The sequence below is a fragment of the Diabrotica virgifera genome, chromosome 6 (assembly GCF_917563875.1).
Source record: "Diabrotica virgifera virgifera chromosome 6, PGI_DIABVI_V3a".
Classification (NCBI taxonomy): domain Eukaryota; kingdom Metazoa; phylum Arthropoda; class Insecta; order Coleoptera; family Chrysomelidae; genus Diabrotica; species Diabrotica virgifera.
Genome location: NC_065448.1, coordinates 9,623,347 through 9,644,223, shown reverse-complemented (window position 1 = coordinate 9,644,223; position 20,877 = coordinate 9,623,347). Strand labels below are relative to the sequence as shown.

The following is a 20,877-nucleotide window of genomic DNA, read 5'->3' as shown; positions in this document are numbered from 1 at the left end:
ATCCCTTGATATGCAGGCTAAAATAACTCGTTTTTACAGAGATATCTTATGCGATATAATCTGTATATTAAAGGTTCCCCAGCAATTTGGCTCAAATTGATGTTGATTCTATATTGTCATCATGATCCCTTTCGTTTTTTTGGCCGGCTTTCCTAGGTCTAATCATATGTATATGCCCATTGTAAAGTTCTTTCATATAAGCCGTCCATTGTTATTTATTGTCCATGAAGGCTCTTGATACTGTTACTTACTTACTTTCCGTGTCCGGAACACCAACAACTTTAAATTCTGTATTTCCAATGGTTGGCCACATAGATGGCCCTGTCATTTGCTATAATTAAGTCTTGTTCTGTGCAGGTCTCTCTCATCTCTGTGCATGATAGCAGATGCCGGCTGGTCTGAACCGCGCCACAGTCGCAGGTATCGTCCTCCTGGTATCCCCATTTTTTCAGGTTACTAGCACAACGTGTAACGCCGGTTCTTAGTCTGTTTAGCGCTTTCCAAGTCAGATACGGTAAATTGTGTCCAGCAGCCATTTCCTCTGAGGGAGGAAAATGTGTCGCGGTAACTGACGCTTGCCATAGGTGTATTCGGCGCGTCTCTGGCGCTTCGGGGATGGATCTTGATGTTTTCAGGAAGCTTTTCCGAGATCTTAGTCTGCTTGGCTGAGTTTGGTGGTCATATAAGGGGTGTCTTCGGTCCGTCTCCTGCTTTTTCCGTTCTACCTCTGACGTGACCTTCCTCCTGATTGCTGGTGGAGCAATTCCAGCAATGGGGTATACCTCTTCGATAAGTGTCGGTTTCAGGCAACCCGATATTATACGGACCGTTTCATTTAGAGCCACGTCGACGTTCTTTGCGTGAGCAGAGTTTGCCCATACTGGTGCTCCAAACTCCGCGGCCGAAAAACATAATGCCAAGGCAGAAGTGCGGAGAGTGTGGGTGTGCTCCCCATTTTGTATTAGTTAGCTTGCGGATGATATTATTTCTGGCACTTACTTTCTTCTTGACATCTTGACAGTGGTATCGGTAAGACAGAGTTCTATCCAGACGGACGCCAAGGTATTTTGGCGTCTTGTTGTGTTCCAGCATCTGACCACGCCATTCCACCTCCAGCGACCTTCCGGCATGCTTGTTTCTCAGGTGGAAAGCACATACCTGGGTTTTTGTGGGATTGGGTTTCAGATGGTTTTTATCATAGTATAGAGCTAAGTCTCCCAGGGCATCTGTCAGTTTCACTTCGACTTCATTGAAGGTTCTTCCCTGAGCTGCCACCGCTGTATCATCAGCGTAAATAAATTGCCTTGTTTGTTGGTGTATGGGTTGGTCGTTGGTGTATATGTTGTATAGAATCGGCGCGAGGACACTTCCCTGTGGTAGCCCATTTTTTTGGTCCCTCCACCGACTGTTCTTGGACTGGAGCGTTACGTAGAAGCGTCTATTCTGGAGGAGACATTTCACTAACCTTGTTAGTCGGAAATCCTTTGTAGTTTCGTAGAGTTTTGCGAGTAGCCGTTGATGGTTAACTGTATCATAGGCGGCAGTTAGGTCTATGAACGCTACTCCTGTTATTTCCTTCCGTTCAAAACCATCTTCAATATGTTGGGTGAGATTAAGAATTTGACTGCAGCAGCACTTTCCGGGCCTGAATCCTGCTTGTTCTGGAATAATTTTAGTCTCCACATATTCTGCGATCCGGTTCAGTATCATTCTTTCAAAGGCCTTGAAAAGGTGGCACAAGAGAGATACAGGTCTAAAACTCTTTGTATCCGCCGGATCCTTCCCTGGTTTTATGAGGGCTACCACTCTAGCTTTTCTCCAGATTTTGGGGATTTGTAATGTACGGATGCAGCAATTCATAATTTTTACGAGCCACTCTACGGTTTTTAGTCCAAAGTTCTTTATTTGCTCTGTTCGTATGTTGATACTGTTGATTTTATATTGTCATTATGATCACTTTCGTCTTTTTTTTTCTGCTTTCCTTTGCCTAGGATTTTTATTTTGAAAAAGCCTTGTCGAACTATCTCTATTCTCGCTCTTACTTGTTGTGTATAATCAAGTTGATTGTTGAACCAGCAGCCAAGATATTTTGTATATTTGTTTACGTATTCAAGCTGTCGGTGGTTCATATTAATGATAACCTCTCGTGAAAAACAACAGTCGTAATATAAACATTGGACATTTTTGAAGGATTTCTACTGTATTAAGTCACCACGAAATGAAAAGAAATACGACAGATGTTATAAAAATGTAATAAGAAATCGAGAAATTCAAGACATTGAAGATGAAAACACTTACGACAGTTTCGTTCGTCTGAAAGATCATCACAGTCATATTTTCGATTGCAGACCTTGTTTCTCGGAATGCATTTGCCATCTCCGCATCTGAATTGGTCCCCGGTACACTTGTCTGTTTTGTTTGTATGACATGCAACATGTAATTATGTTATTTATCTGGATGACTGCTGAAGGGATGTGAAATTGTCCAAATAGAAATTTGACGCGATAAGCCACCGCACTATAAGTTGTTCTTAGTACGGGGGCTTATGCTAGAAATTTGACGCGATAAGCTTCCGCACTATAAGTTATTAGTACGGTGGCTTATGCTTTTTTTATTGTTGTTTGTGGACATTTTCACTTTTAGAAATTGGAAATTTTGCTTAAAAATAGGCTTATATGTACATTTTTTTGCAAAATTATTTGTATTGTGTACATATTTGAATATGAAATAATTTTCATAGTATCACGTTAATGAAACAGAAGATATTTTGTGTTGTGCTTAATGATATTTATTTAACTTAAACTATAAACAAATGCTTACTAAACAAAACCCAAAGAAAGTTTTGCCAGAACTATTTTCTGTACTTACTACAGAACCTAAATTAACACAATTTTCAACATTTAACAACAATGCATTTAATTTACTTATTCAGGCATTTGATCCTGTCAAGCACTCTATATTGATCAAAGTTCAAAGTTCAGAGACATTGACTTGGATGGAATAATGGCATTGACTTGGATGATTCTAAGAGACGTTCGCATAATTGCAAATTTGTATTAGAATCAAACAACATCAGATTTAGTAAACTATCCAGTTTACTGTTGCTATACAGTCCTTATCATACAATGCTGAGGGTTAACTGATACAATCCTTTGCCATTTACTGCAAAGGCAGTAAACTTCTTACTCTCTTCGCTTAATGGAATCTGGAGAAATGCCTTCTTCAAGTCGATAGATGACATGTATTTCGGGTTTTGTAACTTAGACAGGATGATATCTATACGAGGTATAGGATAAGCATCCCTGTTCATAGTTATGCTGTTAAGTTTACGTCCGTCGAAACAGACACGAAAAGTCCCATCCTTCTTCTTTGTCAGCCACAACGGACTACAAAAAGAAGAAGAGCTAGGCTCAATAATACCAAGCTTAAGCATTTCATCTACCTCCTTTACTAAGCTTTCATGCCAGGCTTGAGGCAAGGGATATTGATATTGCCTGAAAGGCTTTGACGAACCAACATCAATGTGATGTTCGATGAGATGAGTTCTACCTAACTGATTCTTCAAAGAGATAAAAGAGAATGATTTGATGACATTATTCAACTGCTTAAACTCCTGAGATTAAGGCTGAGCCCCCAGCCTATGAGCTGAGACCCTTCAAGCAAAAAGCAATAACCTGTCTCGACAGTTACGGATAAAACACTTACTAATTGACCATGTATTTATACCTTGGCACCAACGTAAATGCAAAATGGGAGAAAGGCATAAAAATTAAGGCGAGAATAGAACGCGCCAGAGTATTTAACAATGCGAAATAGCTCCTGATAAGCAAGGGTTTGTCTCGTCCCCTAAAACTACGTCTAGTTAAATGCTACATTTTTCCAAGTTACTATATAGTGTGGAGGCCTGGACGCTGACAGAGACGCTCACGAAAAAACTAGAAGCATTCGAAATGTGGGTGTACCGACGCATTTCTCGTATATCCTGGACCGAACAGGATCCGCGAAATCTGCGAAATTGTGAAAATCTGCGGATTTATCTGCGAAAAACCGTCCAAAACATGTTTTTTTTTTTGTTAAAAAATTAACATATTCACTCGCAAATAACTCGAAAAGTATTGACTTAGTAAAAATACTGTATACAGGGTGTTTCATTAATAATTGTCCATATAGTAACTGGAGAAACCTTAGCACAAAATACGAAGATTTAACCTAAAACACTTAAATAAAATGTGGTTCCTTACTGAGTTACAGGGTATTTTATCTAAAAATTTTAAAACTATTAATGCTCAGCATTTTAAAACTATTTGACGTATCCTTTTGATACTTGGCAGAAAGTGCGACTACTGTACACACTACTAATTATAATATACAAACGTTTCTAGCTACTACTAGAGGGGTACGACAGGGGATAGTGAATGGTTGACCCTTCTCAAATTCTACGCCACTCGAGGAATTACTATTTTAGTACCATTTTTAGATTCTCCAACACTTTCTACGTAAATAATATACTCTTCATTGGTAACGCTAACATTAGTTTTCGAGATATTTGAAGTTAAATATGAAACGGCACAGTTATTTTGATTAATTTAATATCTGATTCATATGATTCAAATTTAAAAATTATTTCTACCCAGTACTTTAAAACTATTTGGCGCATCCTTATCATGCTTGACAGAAATGTAGGTACTTTTATGTAAATAATACACTCTTCATTCGTAACGATAAAATGATTAGTTTTCGAGATCTCTGAAATTGAAAATGAAGCGACACAATACATTAATCAAAATAACCGTGTCGTTTCATTTTTAACTTCAAAGATCTCGAAAAGTAATGACTTTATCGTTACGAATGAAGAGTATATTATTTTTATAGAAAGTATTGGAGAATCCAAAAATTGAACTAAAATAGCAATTCCGCCAGTGGCGTAGAATTTGGAAATTGTCAACCATTCATTTTCCTCCGTCGTACGCCCATGGTAATAGCCAGAAACGTTTGTTTAACATAATTTAGTAGTTTGTACAGTGCCTATACTTCCTGCCAAGTATGAAAAGGATACGTCGAATAGTTTTAAAATGCTAAGCAAAAATAGTTTTTAAATTTTTAGATAAAACACCCTGTAACTCAGTAAGGATCCACATTATATTTAAGTGTTTTAGGTTAAATATTCGTATTTTGTGCTAAGGTTTGTCCAGTTACTATATGGACAATTATTAATGAAACACCCTGTAGAACAAAAGTTGCTTAGAATTAATCATTTTATCCAATTCCTATTTTAAACGTATAATTTTTCACTCCCGAGAAAATATTTTTCACTCTGTATTTCCCAATTTTTATAAAATGGAGGCGATGTAGAATTGTAAACTTTTTCTTATACAGTATGTCCCTGTTAATTGTATCCATATGGAAAACTTTTTTATTATTAATTTTACAAAAAAAAGTTATTCTTTATAAAAAGCTCTGCATGGTGCAAGGTATGTCAAAAAGTTTGAATTTCACTCAAGAGTAAAGTAGCTTTATTTTTCACAATATTGAAAATTGCTATTATGAAAAGTTGTTTGGAATTAAAAACTGTATTCTAGTATGCAATTACATCCTTCTTGTTGAAATTTTTTTTTTTTGAAAAATTTTGGATAACTAACATTATTTTCAGTTATTTTAATTCAGATAACTCTTTTATTATTCATTTTACGAAAAAAAGTAATTCTTAATAAAAAGTTCTGCATGGTCTAAAATCTAAAATACAACCATATTATGTCAAATTTTATCAATTTTATACGAGGTATGTCAAAAAATATGAATTTCGCTCAAGACTAAAATACGTTTATTTTTCACAATACATATTCTGAACTATAAAGATACTTTACTTTTGATCTAAATTTATCTTTTTTGACATACCTCGCATAAAATTGATAAAATTTGATATAAGATGGTGGTATTTTAAGTTTTAGACCATCCAGAATTTTTTATTAAGAATCTATTTTTCGTAAAATTTCAAAAAAAAATTTTTAATTAGAAGGATGTAATTGCATATTAGAATATAGTTTTTAATTCCAAACAACTTTTCATAATAGCAATTTATTATTACGAAAAATAAAGCTACTTTACTCTTGAGTGAAATTCAAACTTTTTGACATACCTCGTATAATATTAAAAAAATTTGATATTTGATGGTTAAATCTTAGGTTTTGGACCATGCAGAGCTTTTTATAAAGAATAACTTTTTTCGTAAAATTAATAATAAAAAAGTTTTCCATATGGATACAACTTACAGGGACATACTGTATAATAATAGACAATTTTAACTAGCTATTCCCAAATTTTCATCCTTCATTTATTTTTTTGGAGGTTTTCGTAAAATTTTGTGTTCCCTGATCGGGCTATCTACTGCAATTGATTATCCAGGGGAAAATAGACAGTAAGCGAGGGCCAGGCAGGAGAAGACACTCGTGGCTCCAAAATCTGCGGAAGCGGTTCGAGCTCACATCGGTCTTACTATTCAGAAGTGTCGTAAGCAAGATTGGAATTGTTATGTTAATAAAAACGGACAGAAAACTTGAAGAAGAAGATGGTTTCAATAATTTGAAGCTCCAGCTCATTTTGTTACAAATTTTGGGCGTTATTTACATCAGACATTTCCCGAACGAATTGGTAAATGAGGTAGTATTGAATGGCCTCCTCGCTCACCCGATTTGAATCTTAAAGATTATTTTTATTAACACAACAAGTATTTAATGCATATATTGTAGATAGTGTATTGTTTCGTTTAATAAGCATTTGTTATAAATAATTCCTTAACAGAAACTTCCTTTTTCAGTACATGCAATTTTGCTTTAAAAAAAGAATGATTACCAAATGAATATTAGTCCTTGGAAGTTTACTGGATTCCTTACAATACCCAATGGTAATGCACAACAGTAACACAGATAAAAATGAATGATAATAAACATTAATAAATTTCAGTGTACTAAAATGAATTCTGCGTAGAGCTATGAAATCTTTTCTCGGTTCGCAAAAGGCTCTCGATGGGAGCTTTTAGTTGGTAAGTTAAAAAAAACTCAAGCAGTCATTTAAAATGCTGTTTGCGCTTAACCCAGATGCAAAAATAAAACCTCAAAATGCTTCTCAAGATGCATTTAACAAGCCAGGCAATATTAAGCTGTTAAACAAACACAAAAAATTAAAAGCTTATTTTACATAGTCATAGTGTGTAGAAAAAATTTAACGTAAAATTTTATAAAATAAATTGAAGCTTGTGGATCTTATTATATGGCTTTTAGTGTATAATATGTACATACGAAAGAGATAATACAAGCGAAATTTTTCAGGAGAAGCTACAGCTTTCACGGTAATATAGTTCTGTTCACTATTCCTTTGAAAATATCATTATAATGTTAAAATAAGTCACTTAAGAACAAGAATAGTATCTCAAAAAATTTACAATAGTACGCCACAAATATTATGGAATACCCAACTTCTACGGAATAATAATACAAATAGCACTAACACAGACAGAGGTTGCTAGCAACATACCCACTGTTTGGAAAAATATAAAATTAACGTTCACAAGCATATCAGATAAAATACTAGGACACAAAAAGAGAACAACAAAAAATGTGAAGATAATTGCCTGAAATCCATAAAAGAACGAAACATGGCTAGAAGGGACTTGCTACAAAATCCCTTGCAACAGTGAAAGGTATAAACAAGGCAGCAACAGAGACAAGAAAATTAATGAAATGGAAAAAGAAGTAGTACCAGTAAGAAATATACAGAGATATTGTTCGTCCGCTAGAACTTTTCCCATGCGTCACGATTTATTTTCAAACAAATTAAGTCAAAACATAAAGTGAAACGAACGTCGATGTGTATATACATTTTGTATACTGTATACTATACACTACACACATCGGCGTACGTTTCACTTTATGTTTTGACTTAATTTGTTTGAAAATGAATCGTGGCGCATGGGAAAAGCTATCGCTGACGAACAATATAGATCTGTATCGGATGGACAACCAAGTATGATAATTATTTAAAGAAGTTTCAGAGATCAAGGTCGGATACCAAGTAGGAACAGGAAACTTCCTTCAAAATGACAGCGGACCGATTATAATTTATGACAAGGAACTTCTAAAAACTTGAAAGTAAGACGTATATCAACTGTTTTTTACACAACTGTGTCAAAAACATCAAGCATAGAAGTGCATACAGCTGATGTAGAAGACCAATACCAACATACGAAGAAGTAACCCAGACAATTAAAAAACTTAAAAATAATAAGGCACTAGGCAGCGCTGGTATAGGTACCTGTAGAGTACTTAAAACACGGAGGAAAAACGTTGTACAGATCTATATACATAAAAGCTAATTCAAGGCATTTGGTGAGAAGAAACAATCCCAGATGAATGGCAAGAAAGCGTTATTGTACCAATTTATAAAAAAGGAAACAAAACGCAATGTATTAGCTATCTTACTACAAAGATTCAAAACATATATAGAAGAAGTCGTTGGGATTATCAATGCAGATTTAAGAAGTAAAGAGGAGGCTGACTGAATATGAAGGAAATGAAGAGAGAACACTAGAAGATCAGTGAAACCTAATAACTAGAGCCACATATTCGCAGCAAAATCGATGCTAGAAAATAAAGAAAGGAAAGATGACCAACGGTTTGATGAGGAGTGTAAGACTACAATTGAAGACCGAAATGAAATGAAAGATAACTATTCCACTCGCCAACAGAAAAAAAGATTTAAAAGCCCATGACCATAAAAAATCCACTGGAATTATAGTAATTGAGCCAAGCTCTTGTTTGTACATCATATTTACCTAATTATTCGATTGATGTATTGAGTAAATTGTAAAGTATAAATAAATAAATCAATAAATAAAAATTTATATCATAATAAGATTCACAATGCTTCAATTTTATAACACCAGCTATATTAACATTGTACTGAAGATATTTGATTCTAAAATTTTACTTGTAAAATTCACATAAAATAGAAATTAACAAGTTGTAGGACTTGAGCAATTTTATTGCCTTTTCATTTTCCAGATCCTAAGTCGTTTTCAAAATTTAAGATTTCGGGCACTAAATAAACCATTTCGTTGTTGTTCCAACGTAAAAATCACCAAACAATTTGTTTAGGTTTTCACAACTTGTATTTTGAAAACGATATGCGACCTAGAAGTCGAATTGTCATTAAAATATCTATCCTACAATTTTTTTAAATTAAATTATTCAGTATATACAAAGAAAACCAGCATATTATTTAAACATAAAACAAAAATTGACGACTCAATGATTTTCAAAAACTGCTTCAGCCATTAGTATTGAAATAGCAACATAGACATTGCATTACTAAAAGAACACTGTTTGTAATTTTTAAGAACTCCGTTTAAAAATTTATTTATTCTTTGCAATTAAACAATACTCAGTGACAACAGATCTTGTGACGGAAAAAAAGAAGTGTTTTATAACTTCAGTCCAAAATACTCAAAACTAAAACAATCTAAATACTCAGTATATCAAAATCTGCATTAGAGCCTAGATCGAATACCAAAAATCTATAAAATCCATAGATTTTTGGTATTGCTATACAAGTCAAAGATTCTTTTTCTGTTAACCATTTAAATAATATGCTGATGTCAATCTGAAACAGCTGAAAATATGTACATATTTTTGTTACAAATCTTGTTGACCAAAAATGTCTATACGTACCACCTCCGGGCGTGCAGTTGGCTTCATCTGCGCCGTTATCACAATCTTGGCGACCATCACAATATGATTCATCTGGAATGCATCTGTCTCCAGCTCCACAGGAGAACGTTCTTGGTGGACATTGCTGGGCTGAAACAAATAAAGGAAAGGTAAAATTGAGGTCGAAATAAAATGCGTAGAAAATAATGTCAACAAATTATTACCTAAGCCAACCCTTCACTACTGACTCTACCCACTCCTGACAATGAAAACGAAAAATATCTCTTTTTGATTTTCATCCCCGTAGAGAACACACAGATAGCTCTCCTCTCTTATTACCACGTAGTAAAATACCGCGAATCTCCCTTATATTGGTTTCTGTAGACTGTAGACCGTAGAAAATAGTCATTTTCCTAACCAGTGCAGAAAGTGATACTTTCACGCACGAGACTGCCGTTGACCCGAACGACGTGATAGCGGAGTAGATAGTATTGTAGACAGAAGAGCAAATAGTATTGTAGACAAAATTTCTGTCTCGTCAATTTCCAGGACATATTACAATTAAATTTACTTACAATCTAGAAAAACCCTGTTTCCTAACTAAACAAAATTGTTTACGATCCTTTCTTTCTAGGAAACCATTTAGAAACATTGTATATTGTCCATTCCAAAGCGGCACATTAACTTTCTAAAACTACCGTTTTCTAGTTCATTGTTTTGAAATGTATTAATCCGTTCATAGAAACTTTACCACTAGACTTTAACTCTTCCACGAAACACTGCTTACGGCTAAATTATTTTATTTACAATTTTTGGTTATATACAGGGCGATGAAAATTTACGATCTCGTGGTCTTTGACATAAAATTAATTCTCTAAATTTTCCCCATAAAAATTATATAACAATAAATAGAATCATTTTAAATAGTCCACATTCGGTCCGAGTTTATAAATGTTATCTAGTAAAAGTGTTAAATAATAATTCGGAATTGATTGTGCGCGGTTTAATCAGGAATTTAATAAATGTATTATATAAATGTTTTAGTGTAAATAGTTTACCATATATAGGGATACGCTTTAATTACTATTTTTGCTGAAATTTTAATAACTTTTCTCAAAACGAAATAACATTAGTCGTTTAAAATTCACATTTAATATACAAACCATATGCTAACAAGGGCCGTTAAGTTTAAGAAATGAAATGTATCCCTAAACAGATTGTATACAATTAATGTTTTTTTCAAGGAAACACTAATATATTTCGAGGCCAGATTGCCACGCTCTTTATGTTAACTTCTTAAAATACAGAAAGGTTCTCATCTTTTAAAACGCAGATGTAGTAATTTATTGCCTTTCTAGGCAAGCCTTTGTAAAACCGCAAGTAATGCCATAATACCATTTGACATAATAGAGTGTGGTGGTCTCGCAGTATCGACACAGCAGGCGAACGATTCAGACACACCCTCGCTAACAAAGCTAACAAACCCTTACGAGATAATAAACGAAGCACGCTTGTTTACCCAAAATAAATAAATATATTACTGTTCATTGTTTACACTTATTTTTAATTGATTCCGTCAACATCCACTATCGGAACACATAATATATAAATTTAAAAAAACTTTAAAATAAATTAAAATAAAAACTAAATAAATAAAGTATGTATTTGAAGTCATTCATAAATTAAGTAAAAACGTATTAAAGATCTCAGTATTTTTTTGCTCAATATTTTCTATATTTCAATGTAAATGGTCAATCGAGGCAGAATCAAAGTTTAATTTTAAATACTGAAGTCCTCGGTGAAGTTGATCCCAACTATTCGGTGATAGCCGTTTAAGAGGTGTCAAATATCGCTTTCAAACAGTCAAAAGGTCCCTTTTCGATCACAGAGCGCCGAGAGAATGGATCGTGTCGGAGTCGGTAACGTGTACGATGACACAAAGCCCGTACTTAACTCGATTTAACGTAATACTGTAACGCGATATAGCTGTTTGCCTTTGATAGTCATCTTACTAGAAATATCTCATACTCTTACGCAATAACATTCCTTTCCGTTCTGTCTGTCTTCGTCTTCCTTCGATATTTCGTAGGCCAGGATGATGGGGAATTTTAAGACCGCATTAAAACGAAGTAATATATAAATAACACGACGCCCCGGAGTATTTTATCAGGGGAATCTTTTTATTAATCTTGGGTATGTCGAGAAAACTATTCTTGTTTGGTTTGTTTTATTAACACTGTGGCGACACGCTTCAACTACTATTTTGCTAATTTTAATTTTTAATAACTTTTTCAAAATGAAATAATAGGTCCCATCTTAAAATTCACAAACCATATGCATAAAGGGCCTGTTAAATTTTAAGAAATGAAATATATCAGTATTCAGATAAAATGCCTTCTCAGCTTTTAAAACACCAGATATTGATGGCCTGTTCAGTTTATGTATGGGAAACGCAAATTCCATAATAGATTACGGGACGATAAAGGGCCAGCCTCCTATGTCAATAAATCAGTCTTCAACTTCTTTAAAAACCACAGAAATATATAACTAATGTTTTTAGTTGATTCAAAGGCAGTCTGACACAAACCCTCGTCCCGCAAAGAATAACAAACCCTCTTACGAGATATAAGCACGCCTTTTTAATCAAAAATAAATATATATTTTATTGTTCGTTGTCTTACACTTATTGTAATTTCATTTAATTGTTTCCGTAAACCACCAACGGAACATATCTATTCATCAAGTCAAAATCGTTGAGTTTAACGAGGAAAATAAAAATATATATTTTAAAAGCCGATCCCAACGAAATATTTTCAAATGACACAATTTTAAAAAGACCTTACAGCGGCACCCTAGAACTGAACAGAAAGTTTTAATTTTTCACTGAAGAAATTAGTATTTTCGACTAAAATGCAACTGGAACAGAACCCTTAGAAGGGGCCCCTGAGGCCTGACCTGAGCTGGGGCTCCCGAGATCTTAACATAAAAATTTAAATTAATACTTGGGAAATTAGTTATTTCGGCGCAACAAAACCTAAAATGCCATTGGAAGAGGGCCCTCGAGACCTTTCGTAAAGATATAAATTGTTACTGAGGAAATTAGTTATTTTGGTGAAATAAAAACTAAATTAAATAAAAACCAATTTACCCCAGACCACATCTTGGTACGTGAAAGGAACCACATGGTACCACATATTGAAAAGAAAGGTAAGGGTAAGATGGAATGAGCACATTGAAATCAGCCCTACCAGTACCACAGCATAATAAATCTAACAGCAGTGACGGTATTCGGCTTGGAGAGTGTCACTGCTGAAGGTACCGGATATCGTTTTCTAATATCCTCGTCAAATAGAACTCTGCTCTTATTAGAACTGTATACAATTACTTCCCGAAGGTCTTCTCCTTTTTGACATTTTTTTATCTCCGTCAATTTTTCTTCCACTTTTTCCATATCGAATTCCATTACCGCATTCTTGAATTTTTCTTCCACCTTTTCAATTTTCTGTATCTCCTCAGCAATCTGATTTACCTCTTCCTGAATTTTCTCTAAATAAACCTTCATATCTTAATATTTCTCCATTCGGTTTTGAAGTTTCAAGAAATTTTCTTTTTATTGTTTCATTATATTATCTCATTTTGTTTTACTATCTGTTCATTTTGTTGTTTTTCTTTTAAATTTTTTAAGGCGAATAAAAAATAAGATGATTTCAAAATTTTTTTGTGTTGGTCAACTAAAATAGCAATATGTAGGTTCAAGAAACTTCAGTAATAGAATCCATTAAAATGCCTTTTCAAGGGGTTAAATATCAAACATTTTTCCGGACCCCGCCTTCCGCTGGGCGGTAAACCCCCAGACCCCCCGGCAGGGGGCCCCTGATCACCTTTGCCCCGGGGCCCCTAACATCGTAGTTACGGCCCTGTCGCCATGCGACGAAGAACCCAATCCATTGCCATCTTCAGTCACTCCACTCAATTTTTTTATGACTTCCTACCAATGTTATCGTATCTCCTTCTATTTTTTTCTGCCTCCCTGCAATTTTTTCTGACTCACTCCAATTGTATCATGTTTTCCTCTAAGCTTTTCTGATTCCCTTCTATTTTACAGTGTCCTCCAATTTCTGACTATCTCCAATTTTTTCTTAGTCTCTCTAATTTCATCGGGTGTCCTCTAATTTTTCTTGACTCCTGCCTATTTTATCATATTGGATTCACATACGTTCATGGGAGTAAACCCAATCACGGGAGTAAAACCATTAATGGGAGTAAACCCATTTATGGGAGTAAACTCACTCACAGGAGCAAGTTGCAAATGAAACAAACATGGAAAATAAAAATTCAAATCATTGATTTACTCATTCGTGACAACTCGTTTTAATTTCAGTATAATTATTTAATCAATGCTGCGTCATGAAATACCCAATATAGCACTTATCGTCGTAGAAAAATGTTTATCATTGCTGAAGATTAATTCTTGGATGAAAGTCAGAGCTGCTAAATGCTCCAAAATAAGGATTGACTAGGCTTGAGTGATCCTGACAAATATACAGGTCCCTCTGTCTGCGTCGAACGTCGGCAACTCTTCCTGCCCGAGGCTGGAGCCAGTATTAAGAGGAAATCTCACGACGAGGTTGAAGAGCGTGTTGATGCGAGCTTCAAGTGTTTAAAAATTTAGACGTCGGCAAAGACAGATAATATATAATAGTAAAAAAGAAAGAGAACGCAGTTACCCCCCTACAAGACGGTAAAATTAGTAATATTTATTTTGTGATAAAATGGGTCAAAACATATGTCCCGAAGAATAAAGACAACCAAAAAGGTTACACCACCAGTGGTGGCGGTAAAAATATTAGTAGATTAGTTAATTCTCACAATGATAAAAATTAAAAAACGTAGTTTGACCATAAAATTACCACGACATTGATCGTACCCTCGGTTGGCCAGTTGACAGATCTTGAAGCGTGTCTCCTTTCACATGACAATAAATCTTAGCATTTGGTATTATCTTAAGGGTCATAAATACCACATTTTAACAGAAATTTCATGTTGGGTTGAATCCCGCCTTCAGTTTTTATCTTTTTCTGTTACATTTTTTTATTTCACTCAGAATGTAGCACCACGTTCCGTCAGTTTTCCTCTTTACAACGTTGACGCGGCATGGTGGATGGAAGATTACGGCAGTTGCTGAAGGATACGTGGAGGTTAGTATGTCTTAAAAAAATGAGGTTTCAGGGATTCTGGTAGGCGTTCCTTCTGAATCTGGATTTTCCTTACATAAAGTACATAGATGCAGACAATGAAACATAAATCAACATTTGCTGCTGGCAATACATTACATTAAATATTATTAAAGTATACTGCAGACGATACAGTTATTTTAAGTGATGATAAGAATGGAACACCTTTTAACTGCCATTGACACAGTGGGAAGAGACTTTGGCCTAAACATAACCTGTTCAAAAACAAAATACATGGTATTTAGCCGTTTGGCCCATCAAGATTCACGGTTATATGTTGATGGTCATATAATGCAAAGAGTACCCAGTTTTAAATATCTTGGTTGCCATATTACGGAACAACTAGATCCAGATAAAGAGATAAAATGTAGAATCGAGATAGCCTGCACGACATTTTTAAAAATGAGCTCATTCTTCTATAATGATAACTTGCAACTTCAACTTCGAAAGCGCATGATTAAATGTTACATTTGGTCAGTCCTCTTGTATGGTGTCGAAGCATGGACATTAAAAATATCCACCATTAATCGTTTGGAGGTCTTTGAAATGTGGCTGCACAGACGTACACTGAAAATACCATGGACGGCTATGCTGACAAACGTGGCAGTCCTTAAGAGAGCAAATGCTGCCCGCGAGCCGCTTGATAACATCAAATATAGAAAGATGGCCTATTTTGGACACGTTGAAGAATATCATGGAGTGGACAGGAATAAAGAAAGAAGAAAAACTATTTAGAATAGCTCGAGACGAGACAGAGACAGTTTCGCGATGTTAATCGCCAACGTCAAGGGGACTTGATAGGGCGACGATCTTTTAAGAAGAAAAAGTTGAAAGTAAACAATAAAAACGCAATAATAAAATGACGTAAAATAAATATGTATCTATATTTGAACGGGCCTATTGTTATCAAGAATTATATTGTAAGGAAAAGAGGCAAAGAAGAATAAAAACTTGTTAAGACCGATATTATCTGATCAACAAGATTCGAGCCGCTCGAACCGTATGATGCTCTTTTTATTAGACCATTTAAGATATTTTAGATGCACACATAAGTTGGTTAGGGCCCTACACTCAAAACATAATTGTCTTGACATTCTTTAAAGGAACTTAATTCGTTGGTGGTCATCGGTTCTTGTTAAATATGGTCATGCGGGGGATAATTTAGTTCTGAAACTATTGTCTTATAGAATTTTTCTAATATTATATAAAGTCAAAGTTTTCAACCTAATAGAAATATTAAAAATATTCCTAAAAGATATTTGATTGAAAACTTATTGGACTATTTTCCTGGTAACACCTCCATGGCTTCTGTAGTATAATATGAACCCTCTGTATAAATCATAATTTAAATAAGATGTTATTAACCTTTAGGGTATTGAACAGATAGTCCAGAAAGCCACTGCGCATCCGCTAGAAAAAATATTATGATTCGGATTTTTTGCACAATCTTACTCAAAAAGGACTCCTTTTAACAAATTTGCATGTTGCCAGGACCAAAAGGTGGTCAAAAAATTTTTAAACGTTTTTTTTGTTTTTTTCCTAAAATTATTTTTTTTTGCATGGAAAAAGTTTTTTTAAGTTTTTTGGATCATTCCAAACAGAAAAGGTATTTAGTGACTTTTCTCTCAAAATGATAGTTTTTGACATATAAGCGATTAAAAATTGAAAAATTGCGAAATTGGCCATTTTTAACGCTCAGAAAAACTGAAAATTGGAATGTTGCCAAGGTAGGTAGATATTCTTTAAACATCGATTGATGAAATTCCGAGGAGTTTTTTGCAATACAATATTCAAAACTCATTTGTTTTTTAATTGCTAATCAAGCGTGCGCGACACTATTTTCCACCGACAGTATGATGCAAATGAAAGGAACACATTCGTTATTTCGTAAACCGGCGACTTTAAGGAAAAATCCCGAAACAGGTCGATTTTTATTTTTAAGTTATGATATTGTGGCATATATGGTATACTAGTGACGTCATCCATCTGGACGTGATGACGTAATCGATGATTTTTTTAAATGAGAATAGGGTTCGTGTGCTAGCTCATTTGAAAGGTTCTTCAATTCTCTATTCAGTAATATAAACATTTACATAATTATTTATACAGGGTGTCCAAAAAAAATTTATTAAATTAAATTATTTGACAAAAAAAGAAGTAGAAGGACACCCTGTATAAATAATTATGTAAATGTTTACATTACTGAATAGAGAATTGAAGAACCTTCAAATGAGCTACCACACGATCCCTATTCTCATTTAAAAAAATAATCGATTCCGTTATCACGCCCAGACGGATGACGTCACTAGTATACCATATACGCCACAATATCATAACTTAAGAGGATCGGTACGTATTTTCGGCTGCAATGCTATTCAAATGGGGATTCATTTTTTTCGAATCCTGAGAAAACTAATAAGTATTTTTGAAAAATTTAAACGCAGAATGAAAGATTACGTTATTAGCGAGGGCCGAAAGTCCCTGAGAACTTCTATAATGTTTATTTTATTGAGTTACAGGGGTGAAAAACTAAGAGAAAATTTAGTGTGATTTTTAATTTCAAATATCTCATTCAAAATAAACTTTTTATTTATTCTAAGGGACTTTCGGCCCTCGGTAATAATTTAGTCTTTCATTCTGCGTTTAAATTTTTCAAAAATATTTATTGGTTTTTTCAGGATTCGAAAAAAATGAACACAATGCCGTGGTAATATTTTCCAAATCTATCTTTGTCTTACTTACAACGCACTCAGCCGAATATAATATTGTCAGCATATTATATTGTCAGTCAGACACTGACAATCAGTTACAATTTTAAATATTTGACATTGCATCGGGAATATTTTGAGTTATTGATTAAATATTATTGATATATAGTGTATTTGATAAATAATTGAATTAAGACGTGAATTTAATAAAAAGTTATTTATTGTGTATTATTTGTGGAAGATCCAAAATACATCAGGATAATACTGTAATCCAAGTATTTTGTTGTTAAAGATGTTCAAAATTGTAAGCGTTTTTCCTCTTCAGTTGAAGACTTAAAAAGGCAAACACATTGTAAACGATATCACTTGAGAAAGGCACTCTGCCGAAACAGCTGTAGTCACTTAGTTATAATAAATTCTGTGGAAGTATAGAAAACAAACGTTTTCAGTGTTTTATTATTAGAAAAAATTGTTTTTTTAGAAAACACCACGAATAAAAATATATTTCCGGGAATTTAAAAAACGGCGTTCGAATGGTTTAATCCAACAGAGCAGATTGTCATTTAGAGTAGGCCCATCAGCCGTATTCCCTCTATCAATAAATTTTAAGTGTGTATCCCACTTTGCGAGCGGGTTAAATCCTGGCCTCGGATGTGGAAGCATCGCGGCGCCTAGCACCGGTGTGTACCGGTGAGACCGATGCGACGACAGGTTATTTATTATACTGATGCTTTCACAAAAGTATTTTTTGATCAATCCGATCCACAATACGTGCATTATGGGAAGTACGGAAGGCGTGAAAATCGACGATTATCCGATTTAATTGGGGTTGATAGCTAATAACTAATCATAATCGTTAAGTTTCCGGCGAAATTCATTAATATAATTCGAGACGGTCGTTCTATGAGGGTGTTGGTGTTAGTGGACGGTAATTTTACGCCGCCGGTTTAAATCTTTAACCTTTTGTTCTAATAATGAACGGAAATGTTTTACATTATCGATAAAAGAATACACTGCCGTACATAATGCCCCGGCTCTTTTCTTTATTGTGCATGTGATTGTGCATATATACAAGGAATACGGAGGGTTCGTTGGAAAACATATTTCCATGAGATTTTTTGCATAATCACATTCGTGAAACATTCCAGAATAAGGTTCAAGAAGTCTCCCACGCGAAAAGTGGTCCAAATTTTTTTAAACAATTTTCTTTAATCAAATTGTAAGAATCAATATTTTTGGCCCGCACTGTTTTTTTAGGTTTTTTGGACCATTTTTGAGAAAAAATGTCTCTTATAATTTTCCTCAAAACTTGATCGTTTTCGAGTTATAAGCAATTTAAAATTGAAAAAAAAAAACGAAAAATGGCGATTTTCAATGCTTAATAACTCGGTTAAAGTTAAAATATATTATTATGAAAGTCAGAAAGTGACTAAATCAAAATTTAAAGCCCCTCTACAAGATCCTAAAGAAATTTTTGTCATTGTTTTATTATTAAGCTGTTATTTTTAAGCAATAATAATGAGCGCCATGCACGTTCAGGTGGCCGTCAATGCTGAGTGCGAAAGAGATGCACTATTCCGGCAGTACAATGGTGCATCTTACTCGCACTCACATTTACAGCCGCGTCAATACGATCTTACCACTCATTTTTAATAATTAAAAATAACAGCTCAGTAATAAATTAATGACACAAATTTCTTCAGGATCGTATAGGGGGGGGGGCTTTAAACTTTCATTTAGTCGGTTTATAACTAAATCGACGATAATAATTGAATATTCTGACTAAATGACGATAATAATTTTTAACCGAGTTATTAAGTCTTAAAAATGGCCATTTTCGCGTTTTTCAAATTTTAAATTGCTTATAACTCGAAAACGATCAACTTTAGTGAAAAATTACAACAAATCTTTTTTGTCCAGAGTGGTCTAAAAACCTAAAAAAAAGAATGTGTGTGTACTTTGTACGCACGTAAGAAGTTATACTTCTATTATATGATTTCAACGAAATAAATATACTTTCAACAGGTTATTTGTATTTAAAGATTAAACTAATTTTTACTTACTACTTTCCAAAAATTTTTATTAAAACAATACTAAAAATAAAAAAAAGTTAGCTAACACACGGATTTGAACCGGGGACCTCTCGATCTCCGGTCGAACGCTCTCTACCACTGAACTATACTCCCTTTGCTTTGACAGGTTACAAGATTTCTCATACATACTGACAAATTTAATAGACCAAGTGAAGTATAAAAATACTTTAAAATTTAAAATAAATATACTTACTATTATTATAAAATATTTTATTCCCGAGCAAGACAAATCCAAAGACACAAAAATTATAATAAACTATACATTTACTAAAAACACTAATATATTCTTTTAATGACTTATTTCCGCTGATACATACATAATTTGAAAGATTAGCAACGAACTACATACTGTCTGTCTGCGCATGCGCCAAGGAATTATAAAATTTCACCCTCTATCGTAAAGAAGTATAACTTCAAAAAATTTGTACGGACCGAAAGTATTAATTTTTGCAATTTGTAAAAATTGTTTAAAACAATTTGGACCACTTTTCGCGTGAGCGACTTCGTGAACCTTCGTGAAAAAAATCTCATGGGAATATTTCCAACGAACCCGCCGTTTTCGCCTTGTCTAATAAGCAAAAACAATCTTTATATGGAATTACCACTTGCAAACTATGGATGCGATCTCTCTCTTCAGTCCTGAGACCCTCCCACAGAGCGAAACTACCGAAGCGACAGAAGAAAGGACAAAGATATTTAAAAAAAAAATTGGATAGATGTCTTCAAAGTACTAACCAGAGAAAAATTCGAAAGGTCTCACTAACGAGTAAGTTCCATTCTATCAGATCCTTCACATAATTCCATCCTTCACAAATGGACATCCTAAGTCTTGACGTCACAAAATTGGGAGGAGCTTATATTTGACTCCAAACAATTTTGTTTATAATGTTAAACACTCATAAGGAATCTTTAATTTATTGTTTACGTGATTTGTGTGACAAAATAAGACTTTTCATTTAGGTATTTAGTTAAAGAAACGTGTCAATTAAGAGATTTTTATTCGTTTTTGCCCAGGTGATTTAATTTAATGCAATGATAAGAACGTAAACAGTTTTGAGGTTATGTTTATTTTCAATCACTAAGGAATAAAAACCACCTGAGCAAAAACGAATAAAAATCTCTTAATTAACACGTTTCTTTA

At 34.1% G+C, this 20,877-nt stretch overlaps 1 protein-coding gene across 37 annotated transcripts in view; it reads right to left on the bottom strand.

The window, feature by feature from the left end:
• Positions 1-20,877, bottom strand: part of LOC114332075 (basement membrane-specific heparan sulfate proteoglycan core protein) — a 1,202,649-nt gene that overhangs the window by 163,024 nt on the left and 1,018,748 nt on the right. For 25 of the 37 annotated variants that reach the window (XM_028281834.2, XM_028281940.2, XM_050653272.1 and 22 more), the window contains 2 exons: positions 9,723-9,851; positions 2,299-2,409 (listed from right to left, as the gene is read on the bottom strand). In XM_028281834.2, coding sequence (XP_028137635.2) covers positions 2,299-2,409; positions 9,723-9,851 — 240 coding nt within the window. The remainder of the gene's footprint in view (positions 1-2,298; positions 2,410-9,722; positions 9,852-20,877) is intronic. The other 12 variants (XM_050653271.1, XM_028281983.2, XM_028282001.2 and 9 more) reach the window with 1 other exon arrangement.